The following is a 15,772-nucleotide window of genomic DNA, read 5'->3' on the forward strand; positions in this document are numbered from 1 at the left end:
GCAAAAGAGGGAAGATCTCCGCAGGAAGCAATTACTGCCCAGGGACTTCAGGGAGCAATTCTCCTACCTCCATCTCAGTGAGGAATTAATTATGCATCAGATCCACACTGCAAACTCCTCTCTCCCCACCACCACCACCCCCCACACGAAACCAGACATTCTGCAAAAAATAACCAGCTTTTTGGGGTCTGAGGATATTTAGCAGTAATTATTGAGATTATCATTAAAAAAAACTCATTCAACAAATAAACTTTTCCGGAGTTTTTGCACAGACTAATAGTATGAAGTTCACTAATTTGCATATAGATAACACTGCAATCTTGCAGAACCAATGGAGAACATAGGGTGACAGGCAATTCCTGGGTATTCTACACTGAGATTTGTCAGCTTCAGTGACTGGATTCTGTTTTGCTCTCCATCCAAAATCTGTTGTTTAAATATGACAAAACAAGCCCTTTGCTGTACATTGCATATAAGACAACCCTATTTTCTGGCTTCAAAAGTCATGGTTTTTCCATAACGCTTGTACTTTCAGTCCTATTGTGCTATGCTTATATTAGTGGCCTCAATTTTTCACCTCATAAATGCATTTTTTCTCCCTCCGATACATATAGTGCTGCACAAGAAATCAGACAGGCAATATGGGCTGTGTTGTGAAGATTTTATGCGGGTTTATAATGTAGTAGACCCCATGTGGTTAATGACAAAGAAGGCGACCACTGAGGCCGCACTGTTCACCTTTAGCTTTACCATACAAGTCAACCCTGTTTGGAAGAATTTTTCGAGGTTTCAAAGGACAACTCAGGCCAGAATTCTCTGATGTATGCCCTGCCACCACTGTCAGTGTCAACAGTGCTGAGGCAGCAGTGACCACTGCAACATGCCATTCATCTGTTCTTATTTCAATAAGTTGCATAATCAACCATGGGGTGGGAAAGAGTATGTACCACTACTTCAAAATATGTCCATGTATTGGGCCATTGTTGGGTAACCAAGTGCCACTTTAATCAGCTGTAAACTCTTTCTGTAGAATGCAATGACTTTTAATAGTCTTTTAGTATTTTTACTGACCGATCCTTTTCCTTTGTGCAGCCTATTTCTAGGAGGAGATGTTAATGAGAATGGCACTTCAACTAAGTGCTCCGACCAGCCTAAACCCCCCGAGAGTGGGAATTCAGCAGAGAGCATCAAGTCGGTCAGCGTTTCATCAGATTCCAGCAGTTTGGAAAGTGAAGAGCCCTGCACTTCGTACGCTTACGCTCAAGAAGGACCCCAGAAAAAGGTGACAGAGGCATTTCTCACAAAACATATTGTGGGAGTTCTTTGTACTTTGTACTTTGATTATCAATGGGATACAAGGGTGCTCACCAACACCTAACCTGATCACTGGTTCTGCCTGCCCAAACGCAGCATGCCTTTCTTCATGGGCACATATTATCTGATTGAGCTAACACACCTCTTGGGAACAAGCTATCGTCCTTAATTTGAATGTATTTAAGGTGACAGCCTCATAATTGGCTTCTGCCTGCAATATGCAACCCCAGATTACAGCACTGGTCAAAGTTTCAGATCTGCAGGTGAGACTTCAGTCTCAACAAAATTCAACCCATGTTGTTTATAAAGCCATCAGATGCCAGAAGATTTATAATTAACTGCATGGAATGCAAACTGATTTTGTTCATATGAAATACGAGCTTCTTTTGCATTGATTTTATTAAATATGTACAGAGGCAGATCCACGTCACAGTAATAACCAATATCATGAATTTAAGTTTGAAACATCTTTGATAGCGCAGGCTGATTTTTATGGTAAAGTTAACACACGGGCTGTTGTGACCATAACAACTTCAAGTGTGTAGTCCACAAAAACAGCACTTTGGATCAAAATCTAACAAACTACTCCACCAATAGCAACAAAGCAATGCAGCTCTGCTTGTACATCAGAGTCCCTCCTGACTGCCTGCTTTGTTTCTTTTCTGCACTTGACCTTTAGTTATTCTTCAGCATATTCTCCAATGGTGAGTGATATTTCTTGGGAGATTATCAATGACCTGGATCGTCACTTTTAGTAGAATATGTTGATGACTTGTTCCTTGGAAATTTCAGTAATTCAGAAGTTTTAAAATACCCTCCCTCTTTATAGATTCTCCTTTTTCAGTCCTTGTATTCCATCTCTCCAATAATGTTACTGCATTGCCAGTACCCTGCATCTCAAGATCTGCATTAGAGTGATTTGGCTTTTAATTCCCTTCTATCTTTCTGTGTCGTCTTGTCTCCTTTTCTGGTGCTTTGCCCCACCTGCACAAAGCATCACCACTGGATGTATTTCATTTCAATCAGTGTCAGTGGGTGCTGCAAGTGAGGAACCAGGTGAGGCAGGCAGGATAACATTCCTGTGAGTATGGGAGTGCTCAACAGTGTGTAAACCAAAATCCCAAAGGGACTATTTGACGATTTAAGCATAGCTTAAATATCTGAATGTAATGGCCCACCGGGCACTTATACATATGTGCTAAATGATAACTGCCAATGTTGGCTTGGCGACTAGTAGACATTAGATGGTATCATTCATCAGCATTGATTTTTAGCTGGGAAGAATCACAAGGATTTCAGTATAACTACCTCGAAATTGTGCATTCCTCAAGGCCAAACTGTTGTGTCCGCAATGCCCCCTCTTCTGAGGGAATGGCAGAAAGTTTGTGTCCAAATAGATGTAACGGGGAAGAAGGACCTGTCTGAAATATAATCATTGGCAATTTTTTTCTAAAATAATTCAGCAATCATCTGAATCCCTCTCTTCTGCGGACACCTCCTCCTCCTCGGGAATTACATTCCGAGTATCGCCGCCGCCAGTATCGCCGCCGCCACCATCGCCAGCATCGTCAGTATCGCCATCGCCGGAATCGCTGCCGGCAGTATCACAGCTACCAGGATCGCGGCTGCCAGGATTGTGGCTACCAGGATGGCGGCTGCCAGGATCGTGGCCGCCAGGATTGTGGCTACCAGTAGCATGGTCCTCAGTATCACCGCCACTTCCCAACCCTACCATGGTTCACAACCATTTTGCCTCAGTCACTTCCTACAATGCAGGTCCCATGCTCGACAAACCGAATGAAGACAGCTGTATCATCTGGGTCAGCCTAGAGAATGACGATGGAAATCTATACAAAAGCGTTTTGGTAAGTATGTGGATTGTTTTCTTTATTCATGTTCATGCTGTATAAAGGTTGTTAATTTCTGCCAGTATAGACAGAAATGCAAAAGGACATTTATCTTTGAGGGCAAAAACTGGCCTCGGAACCATTTGTTACCGCACAGTCATACTCAAGATGACTTGTGTGACTGTGACCAGTGCTACTTCACTGTCTACTTTCCATGTCACTGAAGCTTTTGATTCCTGTGCGCTCTGACCATTTCAGCTTTTTCATAGAATGTTGTCGCATTTTGTGTGAGTTTGGAGCCTTTTTTTAAATGTCCTTATTCATTAACAATACAGAACACAACAAGATGTAGCACTTTAATATGTTTATTTAAGGGGTGAGCTGTGATTAATTTGTACTATTTCCTCACCCCTTGTGCAACAATGCAGTTAAGAGATACAAATTGAAATCTAAGTCACTTGATTACCGCATGACTAACTATGGGTAGCTCTGGTCCTCCTGTTGGCTAATTGACTAATTTTTGCCAGGCATTCCTTTGGGGCTTGCATGGAATTTAAAAGGATAGAGAATAGAAGAGAGCAAAGCAAAAATGGAGGTGGTGAAAGGGTACAATTTAATTACCAATGATAATTGTTTAATCACACTGCTTTTATCTCTTAACCGATTTTGTATCCATGTTGCCACTGCTTCTTTCATCCCAGTGGCTTCAATGTTGCTTGTACTGTGCAGTACTTTAGCAAACATCTTTTTGAAAATCTTAAGTACCTCACCTATCTTTGTACTAATCCTCTAGTCACTCAAATAATTTAGTGAAGTTAGTCAAACAGATACATGCAGCTGTCATTTGACACATTTTTTCCTAAACGATGAAGATGGCAATTAACTATATCAAACAGATATGCAATCTCCAGATCTGATTGGAGGAATTTAGCCTATCATCTTCATTTGGACTGAGACATTTCGGGTGTGTACAAACAATTAATTATACATATTAGTTGTAGACATACCTCGTGTCTGATATTGCACCCAAGACGAGACAACCATTAGAAGTTGAAACTATTTCAATTCTGCTGCTGTTCAGGGCAGTCTTCCTGACCCAGTTTGGTTGAGCTATTGTAGAAATTATTTTTCACTTGAGATTGAATAAAGTCAACAAATTAAATTATTGTTTCAAACTGAAAATTTGCAATGCAGCATGCCTCATGAATGCTGAAAGGAATTGCCCCATTTAAGGTTTACTAGATTGGACTTGTAATCAGTATTGCCATAAATGTACAGAGACTGGGTTAGTTAAAATCTACTTCCTTTGAGAAAGAACATAAGAACATAAGAAATAGGAGCAGGAGTAGGCCATCTCGCCCTTCAAGCCTGCCCCGCCATTCAATAAGATCACGGCTGATCTGAAGTGGATCAGTTCCACTTTCCTGCTTTCTCCCCATAACCCTTAATTCCCCTGTCTATCAGAAACCTATCTACCCGTGACTTAAATATATTTAGCAAGGTAGCCTCCACCACTTCAACGGGCAGAGAATTCCAGAGATTCACCGCCCTTTGAGTGAAGAAGTTCCTCCTCAACTCTGATCTAAACTGCTCCCCCCCTTATCTTGAGGTCCTCTAGTCCTGTTATCCTTTCTAAGCGGGAAGAATCTCTCTACCTCTACCCTATCCATCCCCTTCATTATCTTATTCATCTCTATAAAATCCCCCCTCAGCCTTCTAAACTCCAACGAGTACAGACCCAGTCTATTTCGTCTCTCTACATAGGCCAACCCCCTCATCTCTGTTATCAGCCTAGTGAACCTCCTCTGCACTCCCTCCAAGGCCAATATATCCTTGCACAAGTGCGGCGACCAAAACTGCGCACAGTACTCCAGCTGCGGCCTCACCAGTACCCTGTACAGTTGCAGCAAGACCTCCCTACTTTTATATTCTAGCCCCCTCCGTATAAAGGCCAACATTCCATTCGCCTTCTTGATCACCTGCTGCACCTGCAGACTGGGTTTTTGCGACTCGTGCACAAGGACCCCCAGGTCCCTCTGCACCGTAGCATGCTGCAGCTTTTCACATTTTAAATAATAATCCCTTCTACTATTATTTCTGCCAAAGTGGATAACCTCACACTTGCTAACATTATACTCCATCTGCCAGGTCCTCGCCCACTCGCTCAGCCTATCCAGATCCCTCTGCAGACTTTCCACACCCTCCACGCAATTTGCTTTTCCACTCATCTTTGTGTCATCAGCAAATTTTGTCACCCTACACTCAGCCCCCTCCTCCTGATCATCTATATAAATGGTAAATAGTTGAGGCCCCAGCACCGATCCCTATGGCACTCCACTAGTCACCAACTGCCAACCAGAATAGCACCCATTGATACCAACTCTCTGCTTCCTATTAGACAGCCAATCTTCTATCCACACTAACACCTTACCCCCAACTCCGTGCACCTTAACCTTCTGTAGCAACCTTTTGTGGGGCACATTATCAAACATCTTTTGGAAATCTAAAAACACCACATCCACCAGTTCCCCTCTGTCTACCACACTAGTCACGTCCGCATAGAAATCCAACAAATTCGTCAAACACGACTTCCCCTTAACGAATCCGTGCTGCGTCTGCTTGATCAAACCATTATTTTCTAGGTGCCTCACTATTTCTTCTTTGATGACAGATTCTAGCATTTTTCCAACCATAGATGTTAAACTAACAGCCTATAATTCCCTGCCTTTTGTCTGCTACCTTTTTTAAACAACTGAGTATCATGAGCCATTTTCCAATCTTCCGGCACTTTCCCGGAGTCCCGCGAATTTTGATAAATAATTACTAAGGCATCCATTATCACCTCTGCCATTTCTTTCAGGACCCTGGGATGCATTCCATCCGGTCCTGGGGACTTGTCCACCTTCAGTCCCATTAGTCTATCAAGCACTACCTCTCTAGTGATAGTAATTGCATTCAGGCCCTCAACTCCTCATCCTTCTATCTTTAATATCCGGCAAACTATTCGTGTCCTCCTCCGTGAAGACCGAGGCAAAAAACTTATTTAAAGCCTCAGCCATTTCCTCATTGCCCACCGCTAAATCCCCCCTCTCGTCCTCCAAGGGTCCAACAGTCACTCTAGCCAGCCTCCTCTTCTTTATATATTTGTAAAAACTTTTACTGTCATTTTTTATATTTAGTGCCAGTTTAGCTTCATACTCTATCTTTCCTTTCTTTATCACCTACTTAGTCATTCTTTGTTGATTTTTAAATCTTTCCCAATCGTCTAATCGCCCACTATTTTTAGCCACTCTGAACACATCAGCTTTTAATTTAATACTCTCCTTTATTTCCTTCGATAACCACGGCTGGTTATCCCTTCTCCTACAGTCCTTCTTTACCATTGGAATATATTTCTGCTGAGTACCGAAAAAGATCTCCTTAAAAATCCTCCACTGTTCTTCAGCCGTCCTACCAGCCGATCTGCACCCCCAATCTACATTCGCCAATTTTGCTCTCATCCTATCATGCTCCCCTCTGTTCAAACAGAGGACACAGGTTCAGGATCCTACTTTCTCATCCTCCAACTGCATCAGAAAGATCCACACAAGTTTAATCATTTTCTACAGAAGCATTCAGAATATATTGTGATAGTCTTTCATAATGGGGGAGAGGCTTTCTGATTCCAAAGATGTATGCAGAAACTTTTCTATCATAAGGTACCAATCCCACCAAGAATAACAGGAATCTTGGAATGTATGAAACATATGTTTCTCTGTTCTATCTGTCTTCACCAGATTACACTCTGACTATGCTGTAAGTGTGATGCCAACTGACAGAGATCCAGCTTGTGAATTCATAACATAACATTGCCATGTTTGAAACTGACACAAGTAAATTCTTTTCAGTGTTCAAATTGATAGTCTGTCATGAGGATGGAGCTGCTAAGGTAGATATGGAGCAATCTCGGGAGACCAAGCACATCTTCACTGATATGCATCCTGACAGGTTAATCAGAGTGGTGCGTGAGATCAAAGTCTGCACCAGTCACTGGACTTGCCCTTGGGCAACTGACCATCCCCAAGAGTTCTGCTACTAAATGACAGCATGAAATTCATTCTTATGAATGGTAGATCATCCCTTTCTTATGCTAGAGGATATTATCATTAATCAGAAGTGCAAGTTTGTCAATTTACAATATCTTGAATGTCTTGCAATTCATCCCGGAATGGGAGGATCTTTAATGATTCCACTGAATCTGCAGATTAAGAGATACAAAAGGTTGTAATTCTCGGATAAGTCAACCTTGGTATCGACAACTGCAAATTGATGGGATCTTGTACTGTAACATTGTTGCTCTTTTATATGTTTACGAAGAGCTTTGTTTCTGAGGGGCTGGAAAAATTGAATTTGTAAACCATGGCCTGCAGCTTAAAAGAAGAAAAGCGTGCACAGTCTCTCAATTGGGAAAACTCCCCAGTTCTCTCAAACAAATACCCAGATCTGCCAGTGTACTTCATCTCATGGGATCAGCCATTTGCTGGACTGCTCAAACTTGAGCTGGGAGAAATGAGCTCCAGATGTAACATAGGACTGAACAAAAACCGAAAGGAGGTTGTTTTTAAAAAAATAACACTGCGGTACATTTTGGTCACTTCAATATCCTGTTTACCTACGCAAGTCCAGTGATTCAAAATTTGAGGTGAATATTAAGTTTCTGAACTCCATTCAGGGACTAAATGTTGCTTAATGTCGCAATCATTTTTATGAATCACTTTTAGATAAACATGAACTAATATTATATGTCAGATTGAGTATTGAGCTTTTAGCTCTATGAGCAATAAATGTCAAAAGTAAGCAAATGGTATAGGGGAAAAGAATGGAGCATTTAAATTGATTTTGTTTTGGACAAATTTATTTGCTTTAAACTACAAATATAGGTAAGTTTGCCCAGGAATCTTTGTGGTGAAACACTGGGCTCTGTTTCTCTTAGATATTTAAGCATGTTTCCTCACAAATGGATTTTGGTGCATTGAAGGCAAGTTTTTGCAATACCAGTCCTAAGACATTACAGTTGTAGAGATGGATATTATTTCTCTGTAATTTGTACAGTATTCAATACAATGCCACTATATATCTACTGAGTGAAAACAGCCATTTTTTAAGGGCTTGCACTTTTTTCATTATTCCTAAAGAAAAGTAAATATTTTTTCTATTTAGGTGACAAATGAAGATAGGACACCTGTGATTATCCAGAGAGCCATGTCCAAGCACAACCTTGAACCAGAACTGATGGATGATTATCAGCTCGTACAGATCATCTCAAAAGATGAAGGTGAGAGATGGGAATTGTATCTCAATTTATGATAAGTAGCCACCTTTTGGCAGCAGATTGGTGTTTTCTTTATGTTTCACCAAAAAGCTTGGAAAAACCATATTCCTATTATTGAATAGATCCAGTTTCACTCAGCTGGATCCAACTTGGAGAAACAAAAATAGTGCTTGAAAAACTCAGCAGGTCTGGCAGCATCTGTAGAGAGAGAAAAATGAGTTAAAGTGATACAGACTTGATGTTGACTCTTTTTCTTTCTCCACAGATTCTGCCGAACTTGCTGAGTTTTTTCCAGCATTTTGTGTTTCTATTTCAGACTTACGGCATCTGCAGTATTTTGCTTTCTATCCAACTTGGAGGAATTTGACTTTACATTCCTCAATAAGTAACAATTGCCTGGACCTAATGAAAGCAACGAATATCAACCAATTCTCTGAAAGCAATATTGTGTTGAAGGATGCACAGCTGGAGTTGGTTGCAAATAGTCGACATTATTCTGGTTTATTCATTCTAATTCAAGCTTTGTATTCTGTGGGGGGAGAAAAGATGCAAGAATCATTATTTTGAAACTGAAAGCCTTTTTACCTGCCTTTTCTTGGCCCTCTGGCAATTTAGCAATGAAACAAGAAAATTGAATGGGGTTTCTTCTAGTTTTCTACTGAGCCAATCAGCACTATCAAAATGCATGTGTAAATAACCTTATACATTTCCTTTGCTTTTCAGAGCTTGTGATTCCAGACACTGCCAATGTGTTTTCTGCTCTGGACCCTTCTGGGAAATTTTACTTTATTCTGAGAAACCGGTACTCCTGCAGATAACAGGTTAAGCTACAAATCCGGTCATGCTTGACACTACCCAAATCAGCGCATAGACTAAGCAAGGTTACTCTGTAAGGAGTGCCACTTTTCACACAGCTATACCTGTCGAAGCTTAAACAAAACACCACTTAGTACTGAAAAACCCTGCAATATATGTGAATAAATTACCTGACAGTATTTTACTTAAATTATTGGACACTATGGATAGCATTGTCCAAACACTTGAACGCAATGCTTGTCTGCTTTTGAAACATTTTGTACATCAGCCCTTTTGAAAGAAGACTGTCAGATTGGATCCTGTCACCAGAGTCTGTTGGAGAGCTACAGACTTGATGAAGATCATATGCTTGTTGGAATTGGTGGAAGAGGAAAATGTTTTTGTTATATATGAATTGTGTGACTATTTGCAAATGAGCTGGCCTGGGGTTCCTCCACAATCACTTTGTAACCAGTGAACCAACTGCCATCTAGTTAATTGGCCGAATGATGACTACTTCAATGAAAGTAGTTGGATTGGCCCTTGAGCTCTTCAGCACACGTTTCCTGCCTTCCCTCTTTATTTTTCCAGCAGCTTATCCACCTTCTGGAATATACAGCATCAACTTGCCTTCAACGAAGACAACTGCAAGAAATTATGGAATAGTTTATTATTAATGAGACTCCAGGATGGTAGTCTGCCTCCCTGGTGCCAGGGTATTAGAACATAGAACATAGAACATTACAGCGCAGTAAATGTTAAATGCCCTCGGCCCTCGATGTTGTGCCGACCAGAGGAGGGGCTAAAAGAGGTGGGGGAGTAGCAATATTAGTTAGGGAGCATATTACAGCGGTGCAGAGGGTGGACAATTTAGAGGGGTCATGTAATGAGTCACTGCGGGTGGAGCTCAGAAACAGGAAGGGTGCAATCACTATGCTGGGGGTATACTACAGGCCACCCAACAGCCCACGGGAAGTGGAGGAACGGATATGCAAGGAGATTCTGGATAGGTGCAGAAGAAAATAGGATTGTTGTAGTGGGAGACTTTAATTTCCCTGATACAGACTGGAAAGTGCTTAGGGCTGAGGGTCTGGATGGGGAGAAATTTGTAAAATGCACACAGGGAAGTTCTTTGGAACAATATGTAGATAGCCCAACTAGAGAGGGGGCTATACTGGATCTAGTACTGGGAAATGAGCCCGGTCAGGTCAGTAGGGGAACATGTGGCAAATAGTGACCACGATTCTGTTGACTTCAGGAAAGTAATGGACAAGGATGAGTGTTATCCTTTGGGGTAGGGTGCTAAACTGGGGAAAGGTTAACTATAGCTGGATAAGGCAGGAATTAGTGGCCGTTGATTGGGAGAGGCTGTTCAAGGGTAAGTCCACGTCGGGCATGTGGGAGTCTTTTAAGGAACAGTTGATAAGGGTGCAGAACAGGCACGCGCCTATAAAAAGGAAGGATAGGAAAGGTAGGATTCGAGAGCCGTGGATAACCAGGGAAATTGAGGATCTGATCAAAAGGAAAAGAGAGGCGTATGTTAGGTCCAGGCAACTGAAAACAGACAGAGCGCTGAAGGAATACAGAGAAAGTAGGAAAGAACTCAAACGGGAAGTTAGAAGGGCAAAAAGAGGTCACAAAATGTTCTTGGCAGACAGGATAAAGGAGAATCCCAAGGTATTTTATTCATACGGTAGGAACAAAAGGGTTGTCAGAGAAGGGCCTGTTTCCTGTGCTGTACTGTTCTTTGTTCTTTGTTTGTACTACCAATGATATTGCACTTGTTTTGAATTGATGTTCAGCTTTATACTAGATTTATACTGAATTATTATTTTGTGTATATGTAATTGTAAATGTAAACCTTTTTGGGAAAAAATCTTTAAAAGCTGCAGAAGGGACCAGATCACCTGAGATATGAATACTTGTTTCTTTTTGTCCCTCATTTATCTTGTATTCAATTACTTAGAACTGCCATTATTTTGTGGGCTAGCCTACAATACTAAAAGAATAAGCAATATCCTTTCTGTGTGAATCTACAGACCTTAGTAGTCAGAGCATAAATTAGACACTAATTCATTGACCGCTTCATTTTTATGTAATCACTTCTCAGGTATAGGACAGCACTGACTATATATGTTCACTCATTAGATTTACCCCAAAAAAAACCCTTGAAAGTAGCAACAAATGCCAAGAATGTCTTAACAGTCTTTGGGTTTCTATCAAATTCAGATTTGCACATGTATAAATTAACCACCAGAAAAGGCAAGTGCTGAAGCACTTTAACATTTCAAGCGTCTTCCACACATGATGCTCCAGTATCCTTCCCCCAACATGAATTGACGTGCCTATGAGTTGTGGTGAGGGGGGGCTTTAGGGAACTCACCACTTAATTTTTGGAGGTCCATGTATTTTTCTTGTTGCCTCCCATCAATCACTTGCTGCCCTGAAATAGGATTCACTAATCAGGCACAATTACACAAGACCACTTGTCACTAAAAAGGTTCAACATCTGTGCCAGCAACAGGTATTAGAGGAAATCATCTGCGTTATTTGTATATTTTTCTAAGTGCACACTTAAATATTTTCTGTATTCCTCACATAATTTGTTTTAAATAAAATGTTTCTAAAATTTCAAAACCTTCATGCTTCTTTCTTTTGAAATGGAAGGCAGGACCTGATAAGACCAGATATGTTATGTATCTACTTCAGTTGAGAGTTTACCTTAATGTGAACCATGCCATCTGGCATTATGGACAGTCCTATTCTAGAAACCAAGGGCAATGACTGATAACTGCAGTGTTCTCATGTTTTTGCAACAGCCGATCATGATCCAGTGGTCGATTGAAAAGCAAAATGGCTAACCTTCTGCATTAATCATGTACAAGTTGTGGTGTGAACACTGAATGGCCAGCTTCGGCATTTCCCATTTTTCGATTATCTTGCCCCATCCCGTGCTGAAATCTTTAACTTTTTGATTTGTTGTTGCCTTTGGTATATTCTCAATCTCTCCTTCCCAGCTCCATCTTTTTATCACTGCTAGGTAGTTCAGATTTAAAGTGGGGTGCCATGTGTAGGGGAAAAATCACAAAGATGGCTATCTGGCACATAAAGTTACTTGGGGAGAGAGACATTAAGCAAGCACTGACTTTTAGCGGACTATCCATAGCAGTTAGTTAGCATTGCTGCCTCACAGTACCAGGGTCCTGGGTTCGACTCCTGGCTTGGGTCACTGTGTGGAACGTGCACGTTCTCATTGTGTCTGTGCAGGTTTCTTCTGGATGCTCTGGTTTCCTCCCACGGCCTGAAAGACATGCTGGTTAGGTGGATTGGATATGTCATACTCTCCATTAGTACAGTTGAACAGGTGCCGGAGTATGGTGACGAGGGGATCTTTACTGCAGTGTTAATGTAAACTTACTTATGACACAAAGAACTAAACATACTGTGGGCAGCATAGTAGCACAGTGGTTAGCACTGCTGCTTCACAACTCCAGGGACCTGGGTTCGATTCCTGGCTTGGGACGGTGTCTGTGTGGAGTTTGCACATTCTCCTCGTGTCTGAACTCATAGGGGACAGGCACTGTGAGATGTTAGTGGACAGGGGAGCATCCATATCTGTCACCGACCTACCCTTACCGACTACAAATAAAATGATTTACCTAACCGTGATAGGAGGAAACACATCCACCTACCTAAGCGAGACCACGTTAGTAAAGATAAATAATCTGTATACACCAATGAGGCTTTATGTGTGCAAAAATAACATGGATATAATAATGGGAAATGATATGATGAAAGAATAAGATTTTGATAGACTGTGGAAAGGGAGAATTAATCTGGCCAAGACAAGATGGTCGTAAAACTAGAATAGGGAAACTCACAAGTCACCTCAACCATTAAGGTGACCAGCCACTGCCAGAAATCGGGAATTAGAGACAGGAGGGTTTGGAGCCATCTGTGCTTCCGTCCTCGGGGTATGGGCTAAAACAAAGTTAAATACCGGTTTTACTAAAAAGTGCCCAATAAAGGGGCTGGGACTGGAACAAAAGCCACATCGACAATACCCAATAAAACCAGAGAAAGCTGTAGTGGAGGTAGTTAAAGGGTTAGTGGAAGGGAAGATTCTGAGAGAAACCACAAGCACCACTAACTCCCCAACATGGCCAGTGAGCAAGCCTGACGGAAGCTATAGGCTCACGATAGATTACACCAGACTCAAAGTCACACCCAAGTTGCACCCTGTTGTAGCAAGTCCTTCGACAATCCTGAATGGACTGTCACAGGAGCACAAAATATTGGACATAGCCAACGGATTCTGGTCCTTACCGTTGGATCCCGAATCTCAAGACAAATTTGCCTTTACCACAGGGATTCCACAACAGCCCTGTTATATTCCATTGTGTAATAAGTGACATCCTGAACAGTGTAGAACTGCCAGAGGGTAGTACGGTCCTACAATATGTAGACAACATCCTAATGGCCTTGCAGTCCAAGTCAGGGCATCAAGCAGCCTTATATTTAGTACTGAATGAATTAAAAACCACAGAGTTAAAAGTGAGCCCCAAAAAAGGCACAAATCAGGAAAACACAGGTCCTATACTGAGGACGCTTTATATCCCAAGAACTTAAAGAAATGCCAACGGACTGAAAGAAGGTGATAAAACAAATGCCATGACCCGTCGCCATGAGAGGCGTCAGAAAGGTGCAAGGATTATTCAACTAGAGCCGGAGTTTCATCCCAGGGTTTGCAAAATTAGCAGAACCCATACAAAGACTAGTCAAAGGGGGAAAACCAGCTTTAGATCCCTTAAAATGGGAATCCAAGTAGGAAGAGGCTTACGACAAACTAAAAACAGAACTGATATCAGCCCCTGGACTAGGATTACCAGATTCTAATAAGGACTTCCACATAAGGGAGGGTTCTATTCTGCAGTGGTAACACAGGACCACGGCGACAGAAAGAGACCCATAGGCTATTACTCCACCGCAGAAGGGCCGGTAGTCACCAAACTACCAAGGTGCATAGCCTCCTTGGATTGCGCTGTCTGGGCCGTAAAGGTTAGCGAGCCAGTAATCATGACAGGGAACATAATCCTTCACACCAAACACATTTTCGTGGAAATATTGAACACAGGAAAACTAAGGTCAGTCTCAAACATGAGAAGGACTCAAGTGGGAAGCTGTCCTCCTACCTCCAAGAAAGTCCGTGATAATAATAAGGGATACAGGGAAAAACCCAGGAGAAGGGATTTTAGACGTAGGAGAGCCACACAATTCTGAGGGTATAGATAGGGACAAAGGAGAGGGTAGGATAAAGGGTATACCCTAAATAACAGCTGAGGAGACTCTTTTTGTAGATGGGTCACGCAACTATGTGGAAGGCTCACCCCAGACAGTGGGGGGCAGTAGTAAATGACAAATTAGACACAGTAAGGTCAGGAAGGATTGACAGAGGTCTATCCATGCAAGTGGCAGAACTAGTGGCACTCACACAGGCACGAGAGTTATCTGAAGGTAAAACGGTGAACACCTATACAGATAGTTGCTATGCATTCAGAGTCATACATGACTATATGACAGCAAGGGGAAGAAGAAGGTTCATAACCACGGGAGGAACCCCTATTAAGCACCAGCAAAGAATTGAATCATTATTGAGAGATAGCGAGAAACCTAGAGAAGCTGCAGTAATCAAAATTAAAGCGCACCAGGAAGAGATAACCTGGACTAGTTAAATTTCAAAGGGAACCAAGCCGCAGACAGAGCGGCACAGTTAGCCTTAGGACAGGAGACAATTGGCAAGCTGCCAATAGCAACGATAGAACAGACCGGACAAAATAGATATTCGGGACTTACATGAGGACACCTCAAAAGAGGAAGAAGAGAGATGGGAAGCACAGGGAGCAATCAAAGGGACTGATAACATTTGGACATGGGAAGATAAGGAAATAGCACCAGAGTGATTACAAAACACACAATTAAAACTACACCATGGACTACTCTCACATGTGGGTAGAGAGGCCATGATAACTAGTATAGGAAAGGAATGGTGGTGGAAAGGAATGGGAAGAGATATAGCCCAACACTGTCACCGATGCGTGATGTGCGTGCAACACAACCCTGGTAGACCCATAAAAATTAAAATGGGACACCAGCCAAGGCCAAAGGGACCCTGGGAACATCTGCAAATAGATTTTACAGGACCACTACCACAATCCCACGGCAAAACTTATTGTCTGGTTATTATAGGCAAGTTCACCAGGTCGGTAGAAATGTTCCCTACCACAAATTGTACTGTTTCCACAGTGGCTAGGATATTGGCAGAAGAGGTAATCCCTAGATGGGGAGACCCCCTACAAATCGATTCGGATGAAGGGATGCACTTCACTGGAAAGATGGTAAAAACAGTATGCCAATTAATGAGGATAAAACAAAAATTTCACATCCCTTACCACCCACAGAGTTCTGGAATGGTGGAACGTATAAATAGAACGCTTAAGAATGCACG

At 41.9% G+C, this 15,772-nt stretch overlaps 1 protein-coding gene across 1 annotated transcript in view; it reads left to right on the forward strand.

The window, feature by feature from the left end:
- LOC145348581 (ral guanine nucleotide dissociation stimulator-like 1) overlaps positions 1 to 11,904 on the forward strand; it is a gene marked incomplete at its 5' end in the record, with an annotated part of 38,284 nt that extends 26,380 nt beyond the window's left edge. Inside the window, 4 exons of the mRNA XM_080196770.1 lie at positions 1,093 to 1,282; positions 2,778 to 3,179; positions 8,361 to 8,475; positions 9,196 to 11,904. Coding sequence (XP_080052896.1) covers positions 1,093 to 1,282; positions 2,778 to 3,179; positions 8,361 to 8,475; positions 9,196 to 9,290 — 802 coding nt within the window. The remainder of the gene's footprint in view (positions 1 to 1,092; positions 1,283 to 2,777; positions 3,180 to 8,360; positions 8,476 to 9,195) is intronic.
- Positions 11,905 to 15,772: the final 3,868 nt, after the last annotated feature.

Source organism: Carcharhinus amblyrhynchos, chromosome 9 (assembly GCF_965287045.1).
Source record: "Carcharhinus amblyrhynchos chromosome 9, sCarAmb.v2.hapA, whole genome shotgun sequence".
NCBI lineage: Eukaryota > Metazoa > Chordata > Chondrichthyes > Carcharhiniformes > Carcharhinidae > Carcharhinus > Carcharhinus amblyrhynchos.